Raw genomic sequence first — 23579 nt, 5'->3', positions numbered from 1 at the left:
ATTGAGAGGGATTCAGGATAGTCCTTTCATGTTTTCAGCTTGCAATAGAACTACATAGAGGTATAATTAGGTGCCCCAAAGGCACAGCTAATAGTAGGCTCCTAGTGTAGTGCATAGGGTGCAGGCTCACCTGTAGCAGAATACACACACTGTTCCGTTCCATTGCTTAAAAACACCCGGAGAGCTGTTGTTTTGTATAAATACATCTTCTTGTGTCTCTAATACAAAATTAAGGGAATAAGCATTAGTAGCCAGAACAATTTTTGCACCGACTATATTGATCTTTCCAAATTGGTCTCGGGACTATGGTTAAGTGTGAAACTTAATTGGAGAAGGATCTTTCAGGTGTTTCTTACATACTGAGAAGAAGATAACCCACCTAGACACATCTGTAAACTTACTGTATACTAACTGTATAATAACTAAACATTAATTGATAGGGAAATATAAAGCAAGCATCATTTTCTTAATGCTTTACATCATAGAAATAAATAGATATTTGGTGCAAGTTGAAAATGAGAAAGATGTTTGTCCGTGGTAAATTCGCTGTGTATTCAATACTGCATTAGTAAAAAAGAGCATACTATAAATTCTGCTGAGATTTTTTTCCTTCTTTAGCAAATGTGAATGTCTTTTGCATCCCTGTGACATAAACAGCTGTGCATAGAAATGAAAGGAAAAGAGTGAAATCAAGATTAAAAGACAAAAGAATACAGGGTCTATTTATTTAACCCAGATTATGAATATTTATCCCTCTTCCTCAAAATGCATTTTTGTGTCTCCTCTGGCTTGTAATTGTAGCCATAGTGTGTGTAGTATGCACAAAGATCAAAAAGATGGTATAAATAACAGAAAATTGCATTTTCTGAAGGGTCTTTGGTCTTTGTGAGTTATTTTAACATAGCCATGTCCAAGGTAGTTCATAGTCTTCAAAGAAATTACAGTTTTCTGTTAACAACAAAGACATTTAATTGCTGTCTGTTTAGCTGGAAATGTTAATGTGTCTGACATTAGTCAGAGTAATAATTCTTACTGTACTCTGCATTTAAGTGTCCAGCAGCATTACAGACTTGCAAAATCACATTATAGTGGCTAGATCATTGATTCTCTTAGTCTTTCTTATCTTAATTATTATGATAGTGTTTCCTAATGGAGGTGTTTTAACATTTTGTACTTACACAGAACTTCAAGTTGTAATTATACAGTGATTACTCTTATTTTTTGTTTCTAAAGTGGTTTAACATAAATGCTGCTTCTTCTATAGAATCTTATCAGATCGATAGATTCAGGAGAAACGAACGTGGATGGAGCAATAGGTAAGGCAACAGATGATATTGCAGTACTTTTATATGCAGACATTCTAACTGTTGCATTTTATAAAGAAATATGATGATTTTTTACCAATAGGACAAGCTGCATCAGAAGAATTTATTAAAACTACTTTATCCACCTTGGAAGCAATAACACAGCATCCTGTCTTGTTGACAGCCCATCACTTGACTGTAAGTCTGGCAACAAATTAAGTATTTGCAAGCTAATAGGCCCAATTCCATGGATAAACAGAATGAAATATGACTTAAAATGTCGTGTGGATCTATTTGACAGTAAAATCTGTTATTCTTTATAGAGAGATCTAATTTTCAAAGTAGTAGCAAGACATTCTGACTCAGTTTACTGTATTTAATTGATAAGTTAGAGGGAGAATAAAAAGGGCTTCAAGTTTCAAAATAGCAGGTCTTAAAATGATTTCCATGCAAATTTACAACACGTGGTTCTAGAAGTTTTTCTTCAGCCTCATAGCTTGGAAAGATCACCTCTGAGGGTTGATAATCCTTTTCCATCAATACCCTTGCTGATGAGATCGTCAATAACAAGTAATAGTGTTTTGCTGTTTGTATAACAGGTTGCTTGCTAAAACTTGCATTACTGTGACCAAAACCACATACTGTAAGCTTCTTACATCACTAACATTTGTTTTCTTTGTAGTTTTTGGTTAAATGATTTTACTGTGAGCTGGAGGCAGAACAATTATGTTGTGAAACAGTTGTCAGCAAATGAGGAGGTCAGAATGTTTGCATCAGTGCTTGACAACTTGTAACCTGTACTGATGTGTTTTTGTGACAGAATTCCCACCAGAAGTTTAACTCCCCATAGTTACTGGGGTGAACATTTAATTAAAACTGAAATTTATGTGTTTGCATTGGAATTAGGGTAAGGGTATATTCAAATCTCTTAAATCAAGAAAGGCATCAGCAAACTGTAACACATAGGAAAGTGTGATCTTAGGGACTGTGCTAGATAGGAATGAGTGATCTTAGAAATTAAGGTTTTTTAGGAGTTGGGTCCTATTTGGTGTGTATGTTAGTTGAGTATTTAAACTCTCAATAAGTGTAAATATTAATTGGAATTTAAATAAGCTTAATGTTTCTTTTCATTTATGCTCACACTATAGTGGTATACAAGAAAATGGTCTTGCACAAAAATGTTACCACTTAATAGTCAGAGGGGAAATAGTACAGAACTGGCAGTTCAATTCACTTTAAAGTTATATGGCAAATGATGTTCTAGGAAAGAAATGCAAATGTAGGTGAGGTATGAATGCCTATTGATACCTCCCTACAATGCCTGTCAGCTCACAAAACACTGTATTATGGTTGTTCATTTCTAAAAGTAATTGTTTTACTTCAGTGGGTTATCAGTGTGTCTTATACTGACAGAAATTGTACCATGTTTTATGAAGGCCCATCAGCATTTACTGAGATTGCAATACCTTGTGTCAGCACATTAAATAAAACTCCCCTAGCTATTTAATGGTCTGATGGGTTTTCCCAGGAAAAATAACTGCAAGGAGACATCTCCCTTTTACAACTGCTCTTCCTCTGCTCCCATCCCCACATTCAACAGAACATTATATTGAAGCCAGGGAATGATTGTCCCACTGTCATTTAAGTAGCAGTAGGTGACTTATTGAAGTACCTAAATTTCTGAGGAACAGTTTACTTCATCACAGCCATTGAAAGGTTTAAGATGTTTGTTTAAAATCCATCTCAGCATATCAGTTAATCTTAGGTAGCCAGAGATGAAACTCATATAGGATATAGGATATATAGGACACAAATATAGGACACATACCACTTTTGTAGAATAGTTTCCCTGATTCAGAATAGGAATATAGAGAAATTTATTAAATACAAGTAATTATTAATTACTTTGTCAATGAACAAGCTATATTTTTGACAAAATAAAATCTATTATTTGACTTATTTTCATGAATAACAGTTCTTCCTAATTGAAAAGAGCCCTCCTGACAGTGTAAACCACTCAGACACAAAGTGGAGAAATTGCCTTGTATTTGGTATGTAAAATTCAGGAAATTGTCCACTGTAATTAATAATCTCTAAGCACATCTGCCACTAGTGGTGCAAACAGTAATTAGTTTAATACTATCTATGAAGTCTAGTGTGCTAATTATACTCAAATGCACAGCATACATTACTTAAGAGGAAAGTGGTACTTCATCTTCTGTGATGCATACAGACCATTTTTAGAATTGCTGTTACTCAAGGGAGATCTAATTGCTGCTTGCTGGGCATGACTGGAATCTATGAATAGAAATGTCAGTGCCCAGAGAATCTTGGTGTCTTCTTAAAAAGTGGAAGCAAGATATGTTTGAACTTCCAGAACGATATTTAAGTGTAACAGTGGTTAATAGGAAAATCTCTTGTTGGAGAGAAATGTGTGTCCTGGGCTGATCTCTAAAGCCTGGATTGCTCATTTAGACAAAGTTGGTTACAAACAGCATTTTATGGAGGGGGTGAGGGGAAGGCCCAAACCATCCTCTCGAAAGGATGCACCTTTTTTTCACTACACCTATGACATTACTTGAAATTCTCCAATCAGAAATTAAATGCATTTATAATAAAGTGCAATGAACTTAATAAAAAAGTTACTCTTTGTCAGGGCCTGCAGTGATAGGACAAGGGGTGATGGGTTCAAAGTGAAACAGGGGAAGTTCAGGTTAGATCTAAGGCAGAAGCTGTTCCCTGTGAGGGTGCTGAGGCACTGGCACAGGGTGCCCAGAGAAGCTGTGGCTGCCCCATCCCTGGCAGTGTTCAAGGCCAGGTTGGACACAGGGGCTTGGAGCAACCTGGTCTAGTGTGGGGTGTCCCTGCCCGTGGCAGGGGTCAGAACTGGATGACTGTAATAATCTTACAACCCAAACCAGTCTGGGTTTCTATGGTACTGTGAGGTTATATTAAGCAAGCAGAACTGGTGAGGTTTTCAGTTTGATTCTGGTTTTAGTTTTGGCTGCAGTGGAAATTGCGTAAGTTAATAAGAATTCAAGAGCAATTAGTTTCTTCTTTGAGAAGAAAAGAATTGCTTGTTCTGGTTTTTAGTGCATGTTTGAGTTGCCTTTGTGTCCTGAACAAAATTGAATAAATAGACGTTTTGTGATCAAATTTTTGATTACCATCAACTTGAAGTCAGTTATTGAGGAGATTCATTTCTGTTGGGACTAGCTGTATTTTGTATTGCTGAATGTGATAACATCGAGGGAAATTAATTGAAAGTGCTCAAAGGAAAGCCAGTAGTGAGGAGTAATTTCATTTACATGCAGATTTTATTTACAAGATACAAAGGAAAGATGAATGGTAAGTGTGACATGGCAAATTTTGGCAAAACTGTGGATATTCAGGTGTGCAGATCTGATGATGACGGCCACCAGGGAGAGTCCGTAGACTGGAGTGGACTATATAACTCCTGGTTTCTTAAACTCAACCCAAGTCCAACTCCCTATTTCCTTCATGTACCTAAAATGTGAAAATACTTATTAAATTCATATAGTGTTATAATAATATTTATTTTCAAGGTTTGGTAAAGATTTAGATATAATCAACTAGAAGAATTCTGTGCTGACTGTATCATCTGTATTTGTTTTCTATTAAATATATTTATTTGCCTGAAAAAGGACATAGGCTGATTCAAAGCACTTTGAACAGGGATGAGGTTCATGATGGCAGGCACTTCCTGTGGGAGTCCTTTCTATACTCTAACTAGCTCTCAAAAATGATCTGTGTACTGCATAGATGATCTTTTACTCAAAGCATGAAAGTTCTCTAGTTGAGCCAGAAGCTGTCAGCAATGATTGTCCTCCTCAAGGTTTTAAAACTTACTTTTAAACACAGCTAAAATAAAAGCACTCTGAACATGATGAGTTGCTTGATGGGAAGTCAAGGGAAAAGCAGTATGACATGGAAATCTGCTGGTTGACAATATAAGAGCTATTTTCACCAAAGATGGCAACAGAAGAATAGAAACTTCTGTAAGTGGGGTTTTTTTCTGCTCATCTTCATCTTTTCTTGATTGAGCATCAGTGGTGTTCTTCATCCACAGGCTCTTCTGATCTAACCACTGACACCTTGATTTCGTCAGTGTAGGATATGACTGTATAAACATCTTGTAGAGCATTTCTTCAGTTGCTTCCCCTTTGGAAGCAGATTGAAATTCTATACCCTGTGTGGCTTTCTGTCCATTAGGCTAATCCACATGACAGGAGACTTATTTTTGTGAAACCAGTTCTGCACTAATTGACATATTGAGTCAGTTGATCAGTGCTGTCTCTTCCCAGAGGGGAAAAAACCAGCATCCCAGTGAAGATGCTGAGGTTCTTAAGACTTTCCCCCCAAAAAATACAGAAATGTCATCCTTCTCCCAAATTCATTCTAACATGTATTAGGGTATTTCTTTTTCTATGACATTCTGAGAGATTACTGGCAATATTAAAACACTGAGAAGCATGCTGTGCCTCCAACAGATTCTTTAAGGAATATGAAGGCAGCATGATCTTAATTCCATGGTCACTTCCAGCAATGACTTTGTGGAATTATAATGAGAATAAATGTCAAGGTGATGTTGGATGTTGTGGGTCTTATATGTGACTGGAAAAAGGGTTTGGGAGCTGCAGGTCTTTGCTTTGTTGTGTTCTATTTTGAATAGTGGATAAGGAGAATGTATTTGTCATTGAAAAGAACCAGATATCTCTAGAAAAATCTCTTAAATAAATTAGTGGGCTTTGGTTATGATAGCTGTATGGAATGGATGGCATAGTTTCTTTATGTAAGTTTAATTCTGGGGTCTGATTTTCACTTGACAACAGGGTTGTTCACAAACAGTTTTGGAGCAGATTTTAAACCTGCTTACTTCTTCTGTCTGCCCAGTGTGAGACCAAATGTCAAGACTTTGGCCTTAAGCATCGATTGGAAGAGCTCTAAAACTCAGTTTTAATCAAGAGAGATTTTTTTAGGTTGGGAACGTTAGCTGTATAAAGGTAAGCTATGCGGCCTTGAGAAGGCTGTTAACCTATCCATACAGACATAGCATAAATTGTAGGGGATAACAAATAGATTTACTTTGCTTATATGCTAGTTCATTAATACATGGTAGTTGCATGTATATGTTGAATAGCTGAATACATCCTTGCCAACTAGCACAAGTGAATGGAAGTTCAGTTCTCCATCACCATTTTGGGGTTACCTTGGCTTGCCTGGGATTTAGTGTATTGGATCCTTCCACTGAGCCCTTGCAGTGTTACAACTGCTTTTTAGTGGGCACTTGTGAAGCTTGGCCTCGGCTTGGTGAGGTAAAGTAAAGCTGAGGCAATGCTTGCTTCTTTCTAACAAAGCAGACACATATTTAGGATGCAGGCTTTGTGTCTGACATCTTCTGAACAGTGGAGACAAGCAGAGAAGGACTGAAGTTATAGTTGTCTTTCAAACCCCTTCTAATAGCTGGTGAATACTCTGAAACCGTGGCTTGTTTCTTTTTCTCTTTTGTGGGTTAAAGTAACATACAGGCTTTGCTTAAGAATTGCTGTAAGAATTATACCTTGCTTTCAAAAGATCTGATTTTTGTAAATTATATAATACTGTAGAAAAGTGAGTACAGCTTTTGCTGGGCACTGTCCCTCACTAGTAGTCAGTGGATGTTATGGAGACAGATGTTCTGCTTTTGGACAGTATACTTGAATTTCCAAAGTGGTTTTGACAAAATCATACAGCAAAGAGTCTTCAAATCCATCAGTGGCCCTTCCTCTTACCCCCTGACAGATCAACTTCTAACTAGTTAGGATTTACAAAGTACAGACTAGAGATCAGTTTAAAAAGCCGAGTATATTAAGAATTGTGCCTCCCAAAGATCTGTGTTGCAACATGTACTATTTATAACTAATCCAGAAAAGGGAATGAATATGTAGGTGACAGAACTGACTGATGACACGAATTTATTCATGGTAGTGAAAATTAAAACTGACAGAAGAGTTGCAGCAGGTTTCAAGGTATTGAGTGAAAGGACAATATAATGACATATAATTCAATACTGATAAATGTCAAGTGACACACATGGGGAAAATCATTCCAACTGTGCATATGCAGTGTCAAGCTGTAAACTATTTTAACTGTTCTGGGGATCTGTGAGCATAATTTTTCTGTGGAAATGATAGCTTTATACTCAGCAGTAATCAGAAAGATGAGGTTATTAGAAATGACTGGTAAAAGATCAGGCAGAAAAGCAGAGAACATCACTACACCCTGGTAAGTCCCTGGTGCCCTCAAGCCTTGAATACTCAATGCAGTTGTGGTCATTCAAAGGGAATGAAGCTTTACAAGAAAAAGCAGAGCTCAATGATGTGAGGAGAGACTGAAGGATAAAATCTTCAGCTTGGAAACTAAAGGCAGTATAGAATTATGAATGGCATGGAAAAGACTAATTGGCAATAATTATTTGTGGTTTACGTAAAACAAGATTAAGTGGATATCAAGTTAGCTGCTTTAAGCTAAACAAGTGCCTTTTCATACAGCATAATTGATTTGTAGAATTCAGCGCTGTAGGCATTGCACATGCTAAAAGTACTAGTACACTTAAGATAGGATTGGACAAATATATAGGAGAAAAGGCTAGAAAGCACTATTAAATGCAAAAATACAGATTCAGCATCAGATTAGGAAGCTTCTTAACATAAGAATTACTTTACTAGGAATTAGATTTGTGCTTTATGCTTGGTCTATTTTTCCTACTCTTTTTCTACTCATTTCCAGTTGTCAGGACCACGATATATAGTATTATCTATGTAGGTGTAAAGGCTATTTGTACTTGCAGGAGTAGTTTTACTTGTATACCTCAAGCAGTCTTCTACCTGTTCTATTGAAAGTATGTAACAAAGACAATTTTTGGTAGGTTTTTCAGAAAAGACTAAATGAATCCATTAATGTCAGAGATTGATTTAACAGAGACCACCAGCAAGCAATGAAGTAATTGCTAACTTCATTCAGTGACCCCTTTTCATACTTTCAGCTTCTGTAGATGTTTCATAATAGCAGCTGCAGAAATCTAGAAATTCCACCTTCTAGGATTAATCACTGAAAGAAAACACATGGAGGATTATAACACAGTCTTGTTACACCAAATCCTGTCCATGGTGTCGTAAGAACCTGCACAATACTTTTATTCGTATAAGTAAATCCAAGAACAAGCTGTGTACCCATGATGCTTGCTTAAAGTTTTAGGGTTGTCTGTCCATCCTCTCCCCAAAACCAAAGGATGCCCTGTCTAAATAAATTATATTTTACCAATGACTTAAGACTTAGCAATTAATTCTCTTACAGGGAATACTAATAATACATTGTTTTTATAATATTAGATATATAAAGCTGATTTACAGCCAAGTTTGCCATCAGTTGATTTCAGATAGAACTAAGCTGACTAGTTCTGTGACAGATGATTGGGTTAGGGTAACAATACACTCATGGACAATAAATAGTTGACTGTTTTTTGGGGTTTTTTTTCTTTTCATACTTAAATTTTAAGTCTGTATTTTTAAATTTTAATGGAAGACTGTATTGTCAGAGTGGAAGAAGTTAAAATTTTATGAAGTCTCTATTAAAGCTTAAGGATATTTCATTAGAGGTAGTACATCTTTCCTGATGTATTTTAGTTCTATGCAGGTTTGTTTTAGGACATGTCTTCTGAACTCCATTCAATGGTTAGTTCATGGATTGAAGCATCAGGATTAATAGATATTATAATACTCTTTCTTCTTAATATCTTATATCTGCACCGAGTTCTGTATTTTAAATTGAAATTCACTCTCAATGAATTATACCAAAGTAATTGTCGTTTTCTAGATAAAAATACATTACTGTATGTAACTTCATGGCAGTTTACCAGAGAAAAGTGAACTTCTTGGCTTGTAAGTGTAATTATAGATGCATTTCCGTGATTATTAATCTCTTTGATTAAGGGCTGTAGCAGTGGAATAAACATAGATAACATGATGTATCTCTGTTCTGTTTTTTTCCTGTCACTGATCTAAGCCATCTCTTTCTAATCCTCTGTTTTAGGTTCAAGACTATATCCTTCCACCACTAGTTTCTCTGGTCCACAGTCAGAATGGTAAGCAGATAGGTACATCAGCTACAGTTTCCATGAATTCCACATTTTGTTTTCATTAGACTTCGGTGTGGTAACATTCTTGGCACCTTTATTTTCAAGTGGAATGGAGACTCTTCAGCTTGCGGTTGCTCGCAGAAACCACATCACTGCTTTTAAGCCACGAGGTCATGGCTGAGGAGAAAGGGGAGAGCCTCGACTCAAACAGCAAGCTTCTGTCTCTCATTAGAGTTTCATTGCTGCCTCAGTAAGTATAATATTGCTTCTGTAATGGGGAACAACTTGATACTCAATCCATTTTGACAGCATATTTGTTTTAACTGCTCTTTTTATGTTTAAATAACAAAATGAAAAGAGGAATAGCATTTAATTGCTGCCAGAATTCTCTGCCCAATGTTTCTCTCCTAGGTTTATTGTATACACAACACAAATGCAACTTCGTGCAAAACTCACTTCTGATACTGTGCCTCTGGCTGCTCTTGGAGTGAAATAATTTTCACCTAGCTTTGGGCCGTGATTTAAATACTTCTCTTTGTTCTGCTAATAAAGTGACAACATCATAACAGCAACATTATTTTGTCTATTTGGGATATTCTGTCCTCATGGAAAATGTTCTGAAATCATAGGGAATGGCATGTAACTTTTGCTGAAGGATAATAGATAGGATGGGTTAGTCCTCCATGTTCCACCCATGGGTTATTGCCTCTGGATTGCTGTCCTTTACTGCTGACCTAAGCAACAGAAAAACCCTTCAGAAGAGTAGATGAAAACTACAGCCTCTGGGCCAGGTGTGGCCTGGAACTTCATTTATGTGGCTTGTCATCAAATGAGGCTTGGCATTTCAAACTCACTGCAGGTGAGCATAAAGACAAGCTTTCTGTGTTATACTGTGAGCTGATAACATCTGTGAGTAGAGGGAAGGAAAGCATGAACGCAAGATCAGTACAGGAATGATGAGTCATCATTTGGGCAGTTGGAACTAGATGTTTTAAGGTCCTTTCCAACCCAAATCGTTCTGTGATTTATCTTTCACATTGTTGTAATAGTGTCACACAATGTGTATTTTCATGTGTGGTCCACAAAAGTTAATAATTCTAAATAGTTAGCCACTCTGAGTGACAAAGTTGCTTCCCACCCCTACATTAAGTGACTGGAGAGTGGACAGATGGATGCTGGATGATGATCAGAAACACAGCTCCTTCCCCCAAAATGGCACTGTCTCTTGCTAATTGTCTAATACTCTTAAAGTTTGAGGACCAAAGTTCTGTCCATGCAGGATGTGTAATCTTTGCTGTGTGAGAGAACGTGGGAAGGAAATATTAGAGCCCTATAGAGAAGCATATTTTCACATCTTTCTTCACATTATTTTTTTCCCCTCTGGGAAATAGAGAGTTTATCAATATGAATTAAAATGGAAAGTGGGAATATTATTTTAAAAAATAGAGTATATGCTTTACTAAAAGCTGCCAGATAATTTTCTTCCAATAAGGAGAGAGACCTGGAGTCAAGCAAGACCAAATTCTGTCCTTGCTCCAAAACTTGCCATCTGTAGTGATGCCCATCTTGCAAAGTGATTCTCATCGAACTGGAGGGTGTGGGGGTCATGCTGATTACAAACTAGAAGGAGAACAGGCAATATACTCCTGTCTCCAGTATAATTAGCTCAATTGAGTGGGAGGGCTTTCGGCCTGAAACTAAATATGATCCTTTCTAGGGACTTCACCTGTGCTATCTTTGCATGTATTGCATTACAGATGTATGAAAAAGGGTCTTGAAGCAGCTCAGAATCTTGATTCCAGGTTTTAAGTGTTTTCTGAGACAGTTTCTTTATCTCATCAATAGAGATGGTGATACTTGTATTTGGAAAACCATTTGAGATTATCTTAAGCAAATATTGAAGTTTATGGTATTTGGAATATATTGGAACTCGGTATAAACAATTTGTACTCTAGCTTAGGAAGAGAGTAAAACAGTATGTAAAACTTGTAGTGGTTCAGAAAGAGTTAAGTAGTGCCTGCATGTTTAATATATTACTTGAACCTGTGGGTTGAGCTAGCCCCTACTAAATACGTTCACCTGTGGAGAGTAGGTAATTAATGCAAGATGGCACAGAGGGAACAAAAAGCCAGAGGAGGGTTTGCTGGGGGAAAAAAACCCTCAAAATTCAGTTTGAAGAAGACTCAAAAAGAAACTGAGGACAGACCAAGTAGATGCTTTGGTCTATAGAAAGACTGGAAAGGTAAGTTTTGTTCATGAATGTTCTAGGTATGGGCAAGAAAGCATTGATGGGAGGTAGGAATGAATCCACATACACTCTCTATTGTTCTCAAAAGAAGAATGCGAAGAGATTTGGCCTAAATCTAAAGAGAAGGGAGGTCTTAGATTCAATATAACCTGCTTATAAAGATAATGTAAAGCTCTATTCCATGAAGTAAGAATTACTTGAAAACTCTGAGATAGAAAGTGAAGAGGCAACTAGCTTGTATTTGGAGGTTGAAGAGGTGGTTGCTGATGTTTAGTTTTTCTGTTGCTGGACAAAGGATGGGACAGAGTGTGACTTGGCTGGAGGACAGTCAAAAGGTGAGAGGCAATGGTTGCTTACTCATGGGCAGTCTGTGTGGAGAAGTAGGCGTTTCAACCCCTTTTGATTCTTTTACTGAAAGCTGTTGAGTATGGAAGAGAGGGACATCTGGGTTTAACATGTAATGTTCTAACAAAGGTTATAATGATTATCATTTGTCTCTGTAATTCATTCCTATAAATATCTTCCACAAGTTAATTTGTTCAAATATAAAACTTAGCCAGGAAATAGAATTTTGGTCACTGTGTGTGAAATAGTCTTCATTTTGAGATAAGTGCAGGAATGTAGTGGTTACTTTTTTCCCCTCATCTTTAGCATCATCAATAAAATGGTGCTTCCATTAAACATTTTGCATTTGTAAATCAGAAAGTTAACTTCTTCATAGAACTTGATCAAATGGAGGTGTTATTATCATGTACTGTTATTAAATTTCAGTTTTCTGAGCATTTCATAACTAAAACTCAGCTATAAAGAGCAGAAGGCAGATGCTTTGTTATATGTCCAGATTTTTTATCAGACGTTGAACCATCAGCTCTTTTGAACTTGTAATATCCCAAATTTTGTATAAATTGACATTTGAGTCAGAAACTGCAAAGGGAAAGGATTGTGTAAAGAAAGTTATATTTCATTTGAAAGACTGTGTAGTTTGTTCATAGTAGACTGCCAAGCCAGTTCCTTAAGTAGGAGGTCCAGGATACTTGATATCATTTGTAGATAAAGTGTTCAGTCTCTTTTAAGAGCTTAAGAGAAACCATATCCCCAGGTCTATAGTTCTTGTCACGGTTGCTTAAAGAGAAGATTGGCAAAATAACTCCTTGCAGTGTAGTACTGAGAGTTTATAGAAACCTTATAAGATGCTCTCTAAAACTACTGTTAAATTGGTTTGTGTTTTGGAGTGGTAGGGAAATCATTGAAAGAACTCATTAATTTAACAATGTATCTCAAGCACAGAATATTTTCCCTTCAGAAGAGATTCATATATTCATAGCTCCTAATGGCCTTTATTCAGGCAATGTGTCGATATTAATTGCCAAGACATTGACTTTAGTAACCTGTGTTTGCACAGGTGGTATTTGGTTTGATGAATCAGTGCAGTTTCCCTTACTTTAGTGGTATTTGGGGGAGAGGAGAAAATAGCTTCAGGTAAAAAGAAATAAATTGAGACTGGTTCTTATTAAACCTTAAGGAATTAGGATGTGAAGTCTGCACAATAAGAAGTCTCTTTAAAATGTAGTACATAGAAGGCTTAAAATTGTTTAAAGTGGACCCTGTTTAGGTAAAGTATTGACGTGTTTATAGTAAAACAAGCATAGTTTCACATTGTTCATAAACAAGCAAGTAACATATTTTTGAGCTGGAATGGCTGATTCATTTATTATTACTATTGGGAATTACCATTTTGGAGACCTAAATCCATATTTTATGCGTGAGCAGATAACTTTTGGTGCTCAGGTCACCTGATAGCATCTTTGCTTGCCTCAAAAGACTTAGTCATAGATTATGGGAAAAAAAGGCCAATAGGCTCATTATGTTTGGTAGCAATATGTACTGCTCTCATGTAGGGCTTCCAGGATCAGGGCCTACTAATGCATTGCAGTATATTCTTCTTTTATGAAGAAAGAGACTTTTTAATTGCCAGTGAGAAATAGTTTTCTTTCCAGAACTGGAATCTGTTATTTGTAAAAGAGATTTAATCACTGAAGACATACAACAAACACTTCTAATTTGTTAATTGTGTCTTTTCTCCAATGTGGTTTGCAAGTCTGTGGCAGGATATTCAAACTAATGTGTAATTGCCATGTCACATTGCACATAGGCTGTGTAGGAATGTCAGCCTCTGTGAAGGAGCTCCCACAGGCTACATCACACTCCTTGTCTTAGACTGGTCTAGATCGAAGATGTGGCCAGAAAGCATCATGTCTCCTTCTAGATTCCCTTCCTATATAAATCAGAGTGCTGAGGTTTGGTGCTGGGGGAGAGGGGATCTTCATTGCAGTGAAGAGCTAGCTCACAGCAGGATACATGCCAGGTACACCCAGGTGATTATGAAGGGATCCAGCAGCACTTAGGGGTTCACAAGGTGGGAAGAAAATTCTTTATTTGCTTAATTCCATCCTCATCCCCATTAGAACACAAAGAAGAAAAAATGGAAGCACAAAACATGGTAACCTGCCACATTTCCCACAAACCATCTCCTTCACTTGTGCTTGGTCAATTCTTCATAGTTTTCCTTTTACAAATGAAGAGAATCATGCTCCCAGTTCTATTACTTCCACGTGTTTTGAGTAGCACTGTTTTAATCAAAGACAGTGTTTTGGCATGGCTGAGTTCATGGGGCTTTTTTATGCTTATGTCTTCCTCACTTCCATCATTGTATCCTGTTGCCATGCAGACACAATTTGAATTAAACACAATGAAACTAGCCCTGTTTACTGGATGGCATTACTGGAATGTTCGCAGCCACAGCAAAGTCTGGTTTGGGTCTTAGCAGCCTGTTTTCCCTTACCAAGATTTCCATGAGGTGATGTTTGGAAATGTTTCATAGATGTTTTGCTTGTAGCTTTATCTTCAGTGCCATAGCACTCAATAAACACTGTTTTGAACTATTTTCTGTTCCATATTACTTGGAGAATGCAAGTATGCTCTAGTTAAAACAGTGGGTTTTGAAATCTGAAATAAAAGAGAAAGCTCAATGCAAATGATGTGCAAGTAAAATATTTCCTTTTGTGAAAAAACACTATGTAAACAAAATATAAAGCTTAATCATATAGAAGTTAGTTGATGGTCTTCCTGAGCACCCAATAAATCTTCTGCCTAATATTTAGACTCGGTTTCTACTTATCTCTTTAAGATTAGATTTTTTAAATACATTAAAATGTAATTCAGAGGAATCATGTGCATATGGACAAAATGCATGTTTTATAAATATTTCAATATAAATTTTATTGATAATGTGTGTTTTAGAAATAGATATAATTATACAAACATGATCAATACTATAGTAATTGTTAATGTATTAATAGTAAGTTATATTAATTATAATGATATATTACATTTTATAATCATAGATCACTCTAAAAAATGAGTTCTTTTGTTAATGCTGCTTTTAAGGAGAATCTGATGCTGGTTTTCAAACACTGTACCTTTATTGCTTTGTATGCTTCCATACAGCGTTGTAACCCCCCTGTGGTGGCTATAAAGTTTAGAAAAGGGAAATTATGTATTTTTAATATCAGCTTTTTAACATGCATCTCTTGACTTTTATTCACTGTCAACTCTTTTTCCCTTTCCCTTTCAGGTATGAGCACATTCTGATAGCTCCAGACCCAGTACCAATGTATGCTCTGAAACTCTTGGTGGCCCTGACTGAGCACAGACCTGCTTCTGTGAGGTGATACCACTATACATTCTCTGTTTCTCTGGCTTCTTTTTGTTTCAGTTAGTTTATTTCCCATTAGGAATTAAAAATCACAGACTCATAGAATGGTTTGGGTCTACTATGCCTCTTTGAACCTGCTGTAGTTTCTTTACCATTATACTAAAGGGCTAGCACTTCAGTGCTTTTTTTTTCCCTGCTGAATTCATTAATGTGGGCTTATATTAATTCCTTTAAAAACACTTTGTTCTTCCTATTAGCTTTAAATTCCTAGTTTTAAATTGAAGTGCTCACTTTAAAAATTAGATCTATTTCTTCTAAATTACTTCCTGGTTTTATGTGTTTTCTTGTTTTCTGTAATGAATATGAATCAAATGCTGTGGAGTACTTCTGGTAGTAGGTAAGCTAAGCTGAGCAGTAGAATTATGTGTTAGCTGTGTACAGCATAGTGAGAAAATCACAGTGTAAATAGAGCTCATTAGGGGATGATAGAGTTTTACTAGAACTGTGGGGAATATTTATGTAGATTTCAAACCTGATTCTGATTACTCTAGTTTTACATCTATGAAAACAGAGTTTAAAAAATCCTGATTTTCTTGTTTAGAGAAGTTGAATACTAAATATAACCCACCAAATAATTCATGTGATCTTTGCTGTTCCTCTTATTTGGTACAATATTTACATGTATGCTGCTTCATTGAATAACATTGGGTAGGAAGACTTCCCCAGTAGTAGACTCTTGAAATGTTGTGTGTCAGCTAATAACACTATTGTCAAGTTGCACATCATTGTAATTCATATCAAAGGCAGTGGTCAGGGTTCATTATTGTAAGAGAGTTCTCACATTGTAGTCAAGCACTGCCTGTAATACTAATCATTTTTAATGTAAAACACAACTCCTCAGTCTTAGATTTGTTAAAGTTCCCTTTATTAAAGAAGTTAGCTATTAACCTTAAACCTGTAATTTTGTTCCATCTTTCATGTTGCTCATCAATTGCTGAATATCTAAGTTTTAAAATGTGAGGCTACTATTTGATGTTGCTGTTAAGTCAGTTATTGAAAATGTCATATTTCAAGGGTCACATATTTACTCTTGTAATGTAGGGCATTAAACAGAAGAAGATACCTTTCATTTGTGGTTATTTCTATTTTCAGTAGTGAATTTTTGCCATTAAGAATATAAATAGCAAATAAAAACCAAACAGATGATGAGGAAGGGTCAGCTGGATAGGGTGCTATAATTGGAGTTCCAATTCAAGATGTTAATGTAGCATGCTTTAAGAAACACAGCATATTTATAATTTCATGATGTGCACTGAGTCTATTAATTTGAATTCTTAATGGTGCACAGTTTCATGGTGTGTATACTGTTATAGTTGTGAATTTTTATTAATTTCTGCCATTTACAAGCATTTCATTACTGTTCCACTCACTTGAATCGCATCACTGAAGCAGACCTAGAAGTCATTTCCAAAGCAGTAGAACATTGCTGTTTCTGTTTAATAGCTGAAGTGGAGCTCATTTTTGTTGAGAGCTAGTCAGAGGCTGAGGTTCTGGGTCATGGATTTTGGCAACAGCTATTCTACTCCTCTGCTTCTTTTGTGAGTTTAGTGTGTTTAATAAGAATTCATTTCCTCTGCTTTTAAATAAATGTTAAATATGTTTTTTTTCAGATATATGGAAGAAGTCCAACTTTTTCCAGTTCTTTTCCAAGTCATATTGGTAAGAATAATTTTTATACATATATATTATAATAGATATGTGTCACACTTCCCAAATCATGTCAAACTAGTTTTGTTAGGTGTGTTGATAAAATAATAAGATGCTGATAAAATGAAAACGAACAGTGCATCAAGTAAGCAGCCATTTATGCTGTTCTCACCAGAGAATCTACTTGTCTAAAAGGTTTCTTTATAAGATAAATGCTTTTTTCTTTTTTGAATCAAATAAAATCCTGAAAAAGAAAAACCATAATTAATGACCTTAGTGGCTTCTACAGGATGGACATTAGTTATATTTAGGAACCTTATGAATATCTCTGGGGTTTTTTCTGTTCTTGAAGTATGCATTTTTCCTAAAATCTATTAGTTTAATAACCACTGTGGCAGTGCACATAAAATTGCTGTGAGAGATTAGGAATGTAATCTTTGAGATGTCTGAAAGTGAAAATGCCCAAATCCTATTTTAACAAGTGGTTTATAAAGCAAAATAATTGCTTGTTTTGAAAGAGATTTAAAACCCAAAGATGGGTTAAGAGAGAAACTAGTGTAAAAGTGTTTGATGTCCTTATATTGAGATACCCAAAACCACACACAGTACTCAAGGTGGGGCAGTGTAGAGAGAGGGACAGTCACCTCTCTCGACCAGCTAGCTGTGCTATTCTGGATGGACCCCAGGACACAGCTAGTCCTTTTTGCTGCCAGAGCATGCTGTTGGATCACATTCAATTTGCCATGAACCCAAATTCCAGATCCCTTTCTGAGGGGCTGATTTCCAGCCTCTTGTCCCCAGTGAAAAGGTCAGCAAAAGTTTCCTTTATATAGACATTTTGCTACAACCAACAGGAGAAAGAGCTGACTTTTTCAATGCCTTTGTCACTTACTCTAGACTTTCAGCATGTTTGCTATAATCACAGAGCTTAAAGCTTGTCTGTGCTGCAGTCAGTTTTGGCAGCCATTCAGGAAGATGTCTCCACCTAGTGAGCTAGTAGCTTAGCTCATGTCAGTAATGTGGATGCAGAAACAGAGGGCTTAGTCCAAAGTCTTCTAGGAAGCTTAGGTACTTGGGCAGTTAAGTGCTGCAGCCATCCTGTTTTGGGTCCCCTAGCAAGTTCAAAGCAGAGGATATCTTCACAGTTAATGTATGGATGTCCTCCCATACTTGCAAAATACACATGTATTTTGAAGAAATCTCATGGAAAGGTCTGGAACTGGAGTGCTGGAGTAATGGGAACATATTCTGGCAACTTAGGGACCATGTGGCAAATGCGTGCTGCTCATTTGGAGGGATGCTGTATACTTCTAAGGTGAAGCATGCCACTTCTTTTGTATATTCTTTATGAATACCAGGAGCTTGGGATAATGAAGGAAATACTGTATAACTAAAACTTTGCATGTACAAGTTGGAAACTTCTTAGGAAGTTGCATTTAGCTGCTGCTAGCTTTAAACAGAGCTGGAATGATTTATTTTCCCTACAGAACCCTGAGGTAGTTATTGTTGTTGGGGTTTTATGTTGTTTGTCTGAATTGTATTAGTAGCTGATTTTCAGTTGTTCTTGTAGAGTTTTGGGTCAAATAGTTTTGACTGGCTTTAGTTCAACTTTCTAATATTGAGAGGTCATAATGGTGGTAGTTAAGTTGGTTTTGTTACAAATGACAGAATCTGAGAACAGGTTTTTAGGGTTTTTTTATTTATCAGAAGTACATGATTCATGGGGTGAAAAAATGGGCTTGTTGGCAGAGTACTGAGAGAATGAAGAGCCTCTTCCTGATCCTGCTGGTGACCCATATGTCTTTTTGACCCTGGGCAACTTGTTTCAGGTGTTTCTCTTGTTTCAAAGCCTTCTCTTTCAGATGTGCTTAGTGTCCTTTGAGTGTCCAGTGAACATCTTTATTGTTACAAAGCTATCAGAAACTGGTGTTCATCATCGTGAAACTAGAACTTTTTAAGGTCCCAGCTGGACCTTATTCATGCATAATTTTTCATAAATGCTCCTTAGGGCAATGTCTAAGCTATAAATGTACATCATTGTATAAATTATGCATATATAAATATGCATATATATAATTGTACATCATTGGATGGAGCCTTGGGTGACATGGTTTAGTGTGAGGTGTCCCTGCCCATGGCAGGCGCTTGGGACTGGATGATCTTAAGGTCCTTTCCAACTGAAACTGTTTTATGATTCTGTGATCACAGGAATGTAGGGATGATAAATTCATTAGGATTTAGAAGGTATTCAGATTTTATGAGAAGCACTATACAAATTCTAAGTAGATGTGAACAGCTTGTTTTATGACTGTATGTCTGTGTAGGTCTATCACCAGTAGGACTACTGATGAGAAAAGAAAGATATGTGAAGGGAAGCAGAGCCACCCTTTAAATCATTTTAATATTATACTTGGATATTCTGCATGATAAAATGCCTTTTAAAAGGGAGAAAATATTACTAAAGCATATCCTTCTGTCACTGATTTTCCTGTCTGGAAAATGATTTTGAACCAGTGCTCCTGTTAGGGGAGGGAGTAAAATTGTTTACAAAATCACCTGAAGATCCACTTCAGGGAGAAAAATTGAGCCCACAACATTTGTGACAGCATTATGTTCTTTATGGGAAGGAAATTCAGCTATTTGCATCTTAAAGGAATTGCTTCTTACTGCTTTTAGAGTGTGTGCTACATAACTTTTCTTAAAGTTATATATTGGGTGCTAAGGAACATAAGAAAACTCATGTATAAACAAACACTCTTATGTGTTTCTTGGTAGTTGCTTGAGGTTTTTATCCTGTCCCAGAAGCTGAGAATGTTACAGATAATAAACATGACTCTAAAAGACTTCAGTAAGGTTTCTAAGCTAGGTGTAGCAAACTGGAAAAGCACAAGCAGTGGTGAAGTGTGTACATCTCTGCATTGCAGGAATAGTGACCATGATGGCTGCTGCTTACTAGAACACGTCTTTGAGTTTTCTGATGTTGTGACATTTTCCATCTCTTTGATATCACTGTTCATGTTTTATTGTAATTTCATACTGGGTTTTTTATTTGTTGGTTGGTTTGGGGTTTTTTTACAAGGTATTTTTTAACTAGTCCAAAGCGGTTGTGTGTATCACATATAATGTCTTACAAGCTGTCCTTTGAAAGATAATGGTTTCACAATGCACTTCAAAGAAAAAGATACTGCAAAGTAGCAGTCACTGTTGTGCCTTGCATGACCAAATCTCTGTCTTTATCACTTCATTGCTCCGACTGTCCCAAGAGCATTTCACAGTGTTACTTCAAAGTGACTTACAGCCCAGCTGAGGCCTCTGGTCTTTTTGCTGCTTCTGTAGATTGAGACAAACAGCCCAGTGTTACAGAGGTGCATGGTGATGATGCAGTTCAAACTCTCTTCAAAACAGTCAACAAATAACATAAGCATCTGATGATTACTGTGTGCTGGCTCTTGGCTATTGCTCCTAATCTCCTAGGTTTTCTACTATATCTAGAGGATAGTCTGTTGTCATTTGGACCTTGCTGGACCATGGTAGTTGGTGCTTCCATTAATCCCCTCCAATTACAAGGCTGTAATAGTGCTTATTCTGAATGACTTTTAACAGTTAGTTTCCCTTGGAAGGCTAAGCTGTTTAGGAATCCATTGTTTGTTCGAATACTGTGTTCAGAGAAGAATTTGAAATGCATTGTAAAAGATGGTAATAGCTCTTATCCTGACCATTTGGTGTCTTGGAGCAAGCCCACTGAATACACAGGCTGATGACTGGGGGACCTGGAGCACACTGCAGGCACAGAAAGGGCAAGATAACAGGTTTCATATGACCTTTGCAAAGAATTCTTGAGGGAATCTTATTCCTGTCTGTAGCTGCTTCATGAGAGAGTATAGAAACAAGCCTGACTTGTCTCGGCAATGCACAATAGAAGGATGTCTTCCAACTTGACATAGGAATAAACTTTGTGCTGTGGGGAGTGTGGTGAAACACAGGAACAAGGGCCCAAGGATGTTGTAGCATCTCCACCCATGGAAACTCTTAAAACTGCTGGATGCAGCCCCAGGTCAGGCTGCTTTGACAGGACTGCTTTGAGCAGGGGTTTAGACTGTAGAGCCCCAAAGGTGCCTTCAACTATATGTCATTCTGGGATTTGATTGGCTCAATCCAGTCCATCTACCTAAAAACCAACAACTAAGCACAACCTACTTACAGATTCTCTCCTAGCATGGTAGGCACCATTCATTGTGTCCTACCTGTAGCTAGATAAGAGTCAGTTAACTCTTCCAGATTAGGATCCAAGTCAGTAGTCTCCCAGGTATGTTTGGATTTCTGAGCTCTTCATCTGTTTCCTGCTTCCTAATTCTATGTATGCTTTGATATTTAAGTAATCAAGGTGGATGGACTGGAGTGGCAATGCTTATTCAGCTGGCTTGGCTCCACTCCCATTTCTCCCTTATCTGAGCTATTTTACACTGCATGGGGGTGTTCTTTTATGAACCAAGTCCCAGGAGGACTGTAGGTCAAGGTTGGATGAATGTATATGTAAAATCAAAGGGTTTCTGCCAACTTGTTTCATCTGGCAATACTCTTGGACATTATGCAGCATACCTTCAATATGAGTCTTGTGGGTTTTGAACAAATGTCTTAATACAATAGTATATATGGGACTTCGGGGATTGAGTAATTTGAATATATGTGGAGAATTTAGGGCAAAAGAGGTAGTATTTTCCTAATGATTATATTTTCTACTTAGAAACACTGCAGCTCTGACATTCAAGGGAGCATGCTAACTTCAGCTTTGCACCTGACAGATAAAGTTGATGGTTAGGTGTTAAAGTGTACTCAGACATTAACTAAGACCTTTCTTTTTAACTCTATGAACTTTGAGCAGTTAAGATATGTAGTATATTTGAAATATGTACTTAGAATGAAGATTTACAAAAAATACATTATTTAGGAGAAGAATTATATGTAAAAGTCTAATTTAAGGACTGACTAGTGAGTACTCTGTTGTAACTTAAGCTATGGTGTTAAGTGTTTTCAGTGTTTTCCCCTAGAATTAGGACATCCTATATAAACTTGTTGTTTTCTTGCACTAAGTAAGAATGCCTTGAATCCCTGCATAGTTTAAAAGACTATGAATTTTTGCCCTGAAAGGGAAATCATATTTCTTTTGACATTTTATATTGATACATAACTTTAAATAATAGTCTCCAGTACTTGGTTTTACAGTGTGTTCTGTTTAGCCCATTTCAGGAGTCTGGAATAGTTCTGTGAGTGCTCTCACAGGGTAGTCAGAATGAGAGGAGTTCGTCACCTTTTTCCATGGTAACTGAATATTGTATCAGGGATTTCATTTCAGCCATCAGATCAGTCTGTCAGTCTTGGAACTTACAGCAGAAGGGTATTGAGCTTATGTTCCTTGCAGATGGATGTCATCAGCAGGAGTGCGAGAGCAGGGTTTACCACCACCATGGGCTGCCCCAAGACTTGCATTAGGTACACAATTGATGCTCATGCTCTTTCCCCTCTCATTTGTTTTGCAAATGCAGTGTTTTAAAATCTCACAAAGTTCACAGTGCAGATTTTGTGGATCAAGTGTTTTTTCCCCTCTTCAACAGTTTTGGGTTGGTTTTTTGGGTGGGTTTTTTTTTGTACTCATAAAACTGCTTAGCATTCACATTATTTCACCACCTTTCAATTGAACCTTTTTTGATAGAAGTTTTGTACATAACCTTCAGGTTCTTGTGAGTATTCGTGTAATTAAAATCTCCTCAAGCTTTTTTGACACCTACTACTATTCCCTTTCAGTTTAATTTGCACTTCTTTTCAAAGCAACCCTGAAACCTGTATGTGCTCTGAAGTATTGCACGATGTGTCTGCAATCCCAGCTCCTCATACTCAGCAATGCAAGGAGTGTTGTCATTATTATCAGTCAGAAATGAGATATTGTGGTTAGGCAAAAACACAGTCTAACAAAAACACCTGCTCAATCCTTAGTTCTGGTCAGAAAAGCAAATTGAATTCTATAGATTGCAGGAGGAAGTATTACAATGGTAAGTAGAAAAAATATTGTGTTATATGTGGATTTCAGGTTTCCTATCTCAAAAGCCTTATAGCAGAACTGTAAGGAATATAAAGGAGACAAACACGATCAAAGGTCTGTTATGCCTTCTGTGGAAGGGATTATTCTTTGTAGACTTTTACCTGGAAGGTGATGATTGAGGGGAAGTGTGATATATACATAGCATACAGTCATGAGTGGCTCATTCGAGGTGAATAGGAAACAGTATTGCTGTTTGCTGTATCTTCTAATACAAGATTTGTATTAAAAGGCCTAAAGAAAACTTTCAACTGGCATCTTTAATACTGACAAAAGGTGATACTGTGGGGTTAAGTTAAGCTGTGAGCTCTGTGTCATAGGGTCCTTGCTTTACTTGAATTATAAAAGAGACTGGACAAATTAATGGAGGAAAA

At 36.8% G+C, this 23579-nt stretch overlaps 1 protein-coding gene across 1 annotated transcript in view; it reads left to right on the top strand.

Moving 5' to 3' along the window:
- Positions 1-23579, top strand: part of ULK4 (unc-51 like kinase 4) — a 118241-nt gene that overhangs the window by 57658 nt on the left and 37004 nt on the right. Inside the window, exons 27-32 of the mRNA XM_034060710.1 lie at positions 1265-1316; positions 1408-1502; positions 9396-9447; positions 9547-9691; positions 15324-15416; positions 17075-17123. Of these exons, the coding sequence (XP_033916601.1) occupies positions 1265-1316; positions 1408-1502; positions 9396-9447; positions 9547-9691; positions 15324-15416; positions 17075-17123 (486 nt within the window). The remainder of the gene's footprint in view (positions 1-1264; positions 1317-1407; positions 1503-9395; positions 9448-9546; positions 9692-15323; positions 15417-17074; positions 17124-23579) is intronic.

Source organism: Melopsittacus undulatus, chromosome 1 (genome assembly GCF_012275295.1).
Source record: "Melopsittacus undulatus isolate bMelUnd1 chromosome 1, bMelUnd1.mat.Z, whole genome shotgun sequence".
NCBI lineage: Eukaryota > Metazoa > Chordata > Aves > Psittaciformes > Psittaculidae > Melopsittacus > Melopsittacus undulatus.
The sequence above is the reverse complement of the archived record's forward strand: the minus strand, read 5'-3'. Positions and strand labels throughout refer to the sequence as shown.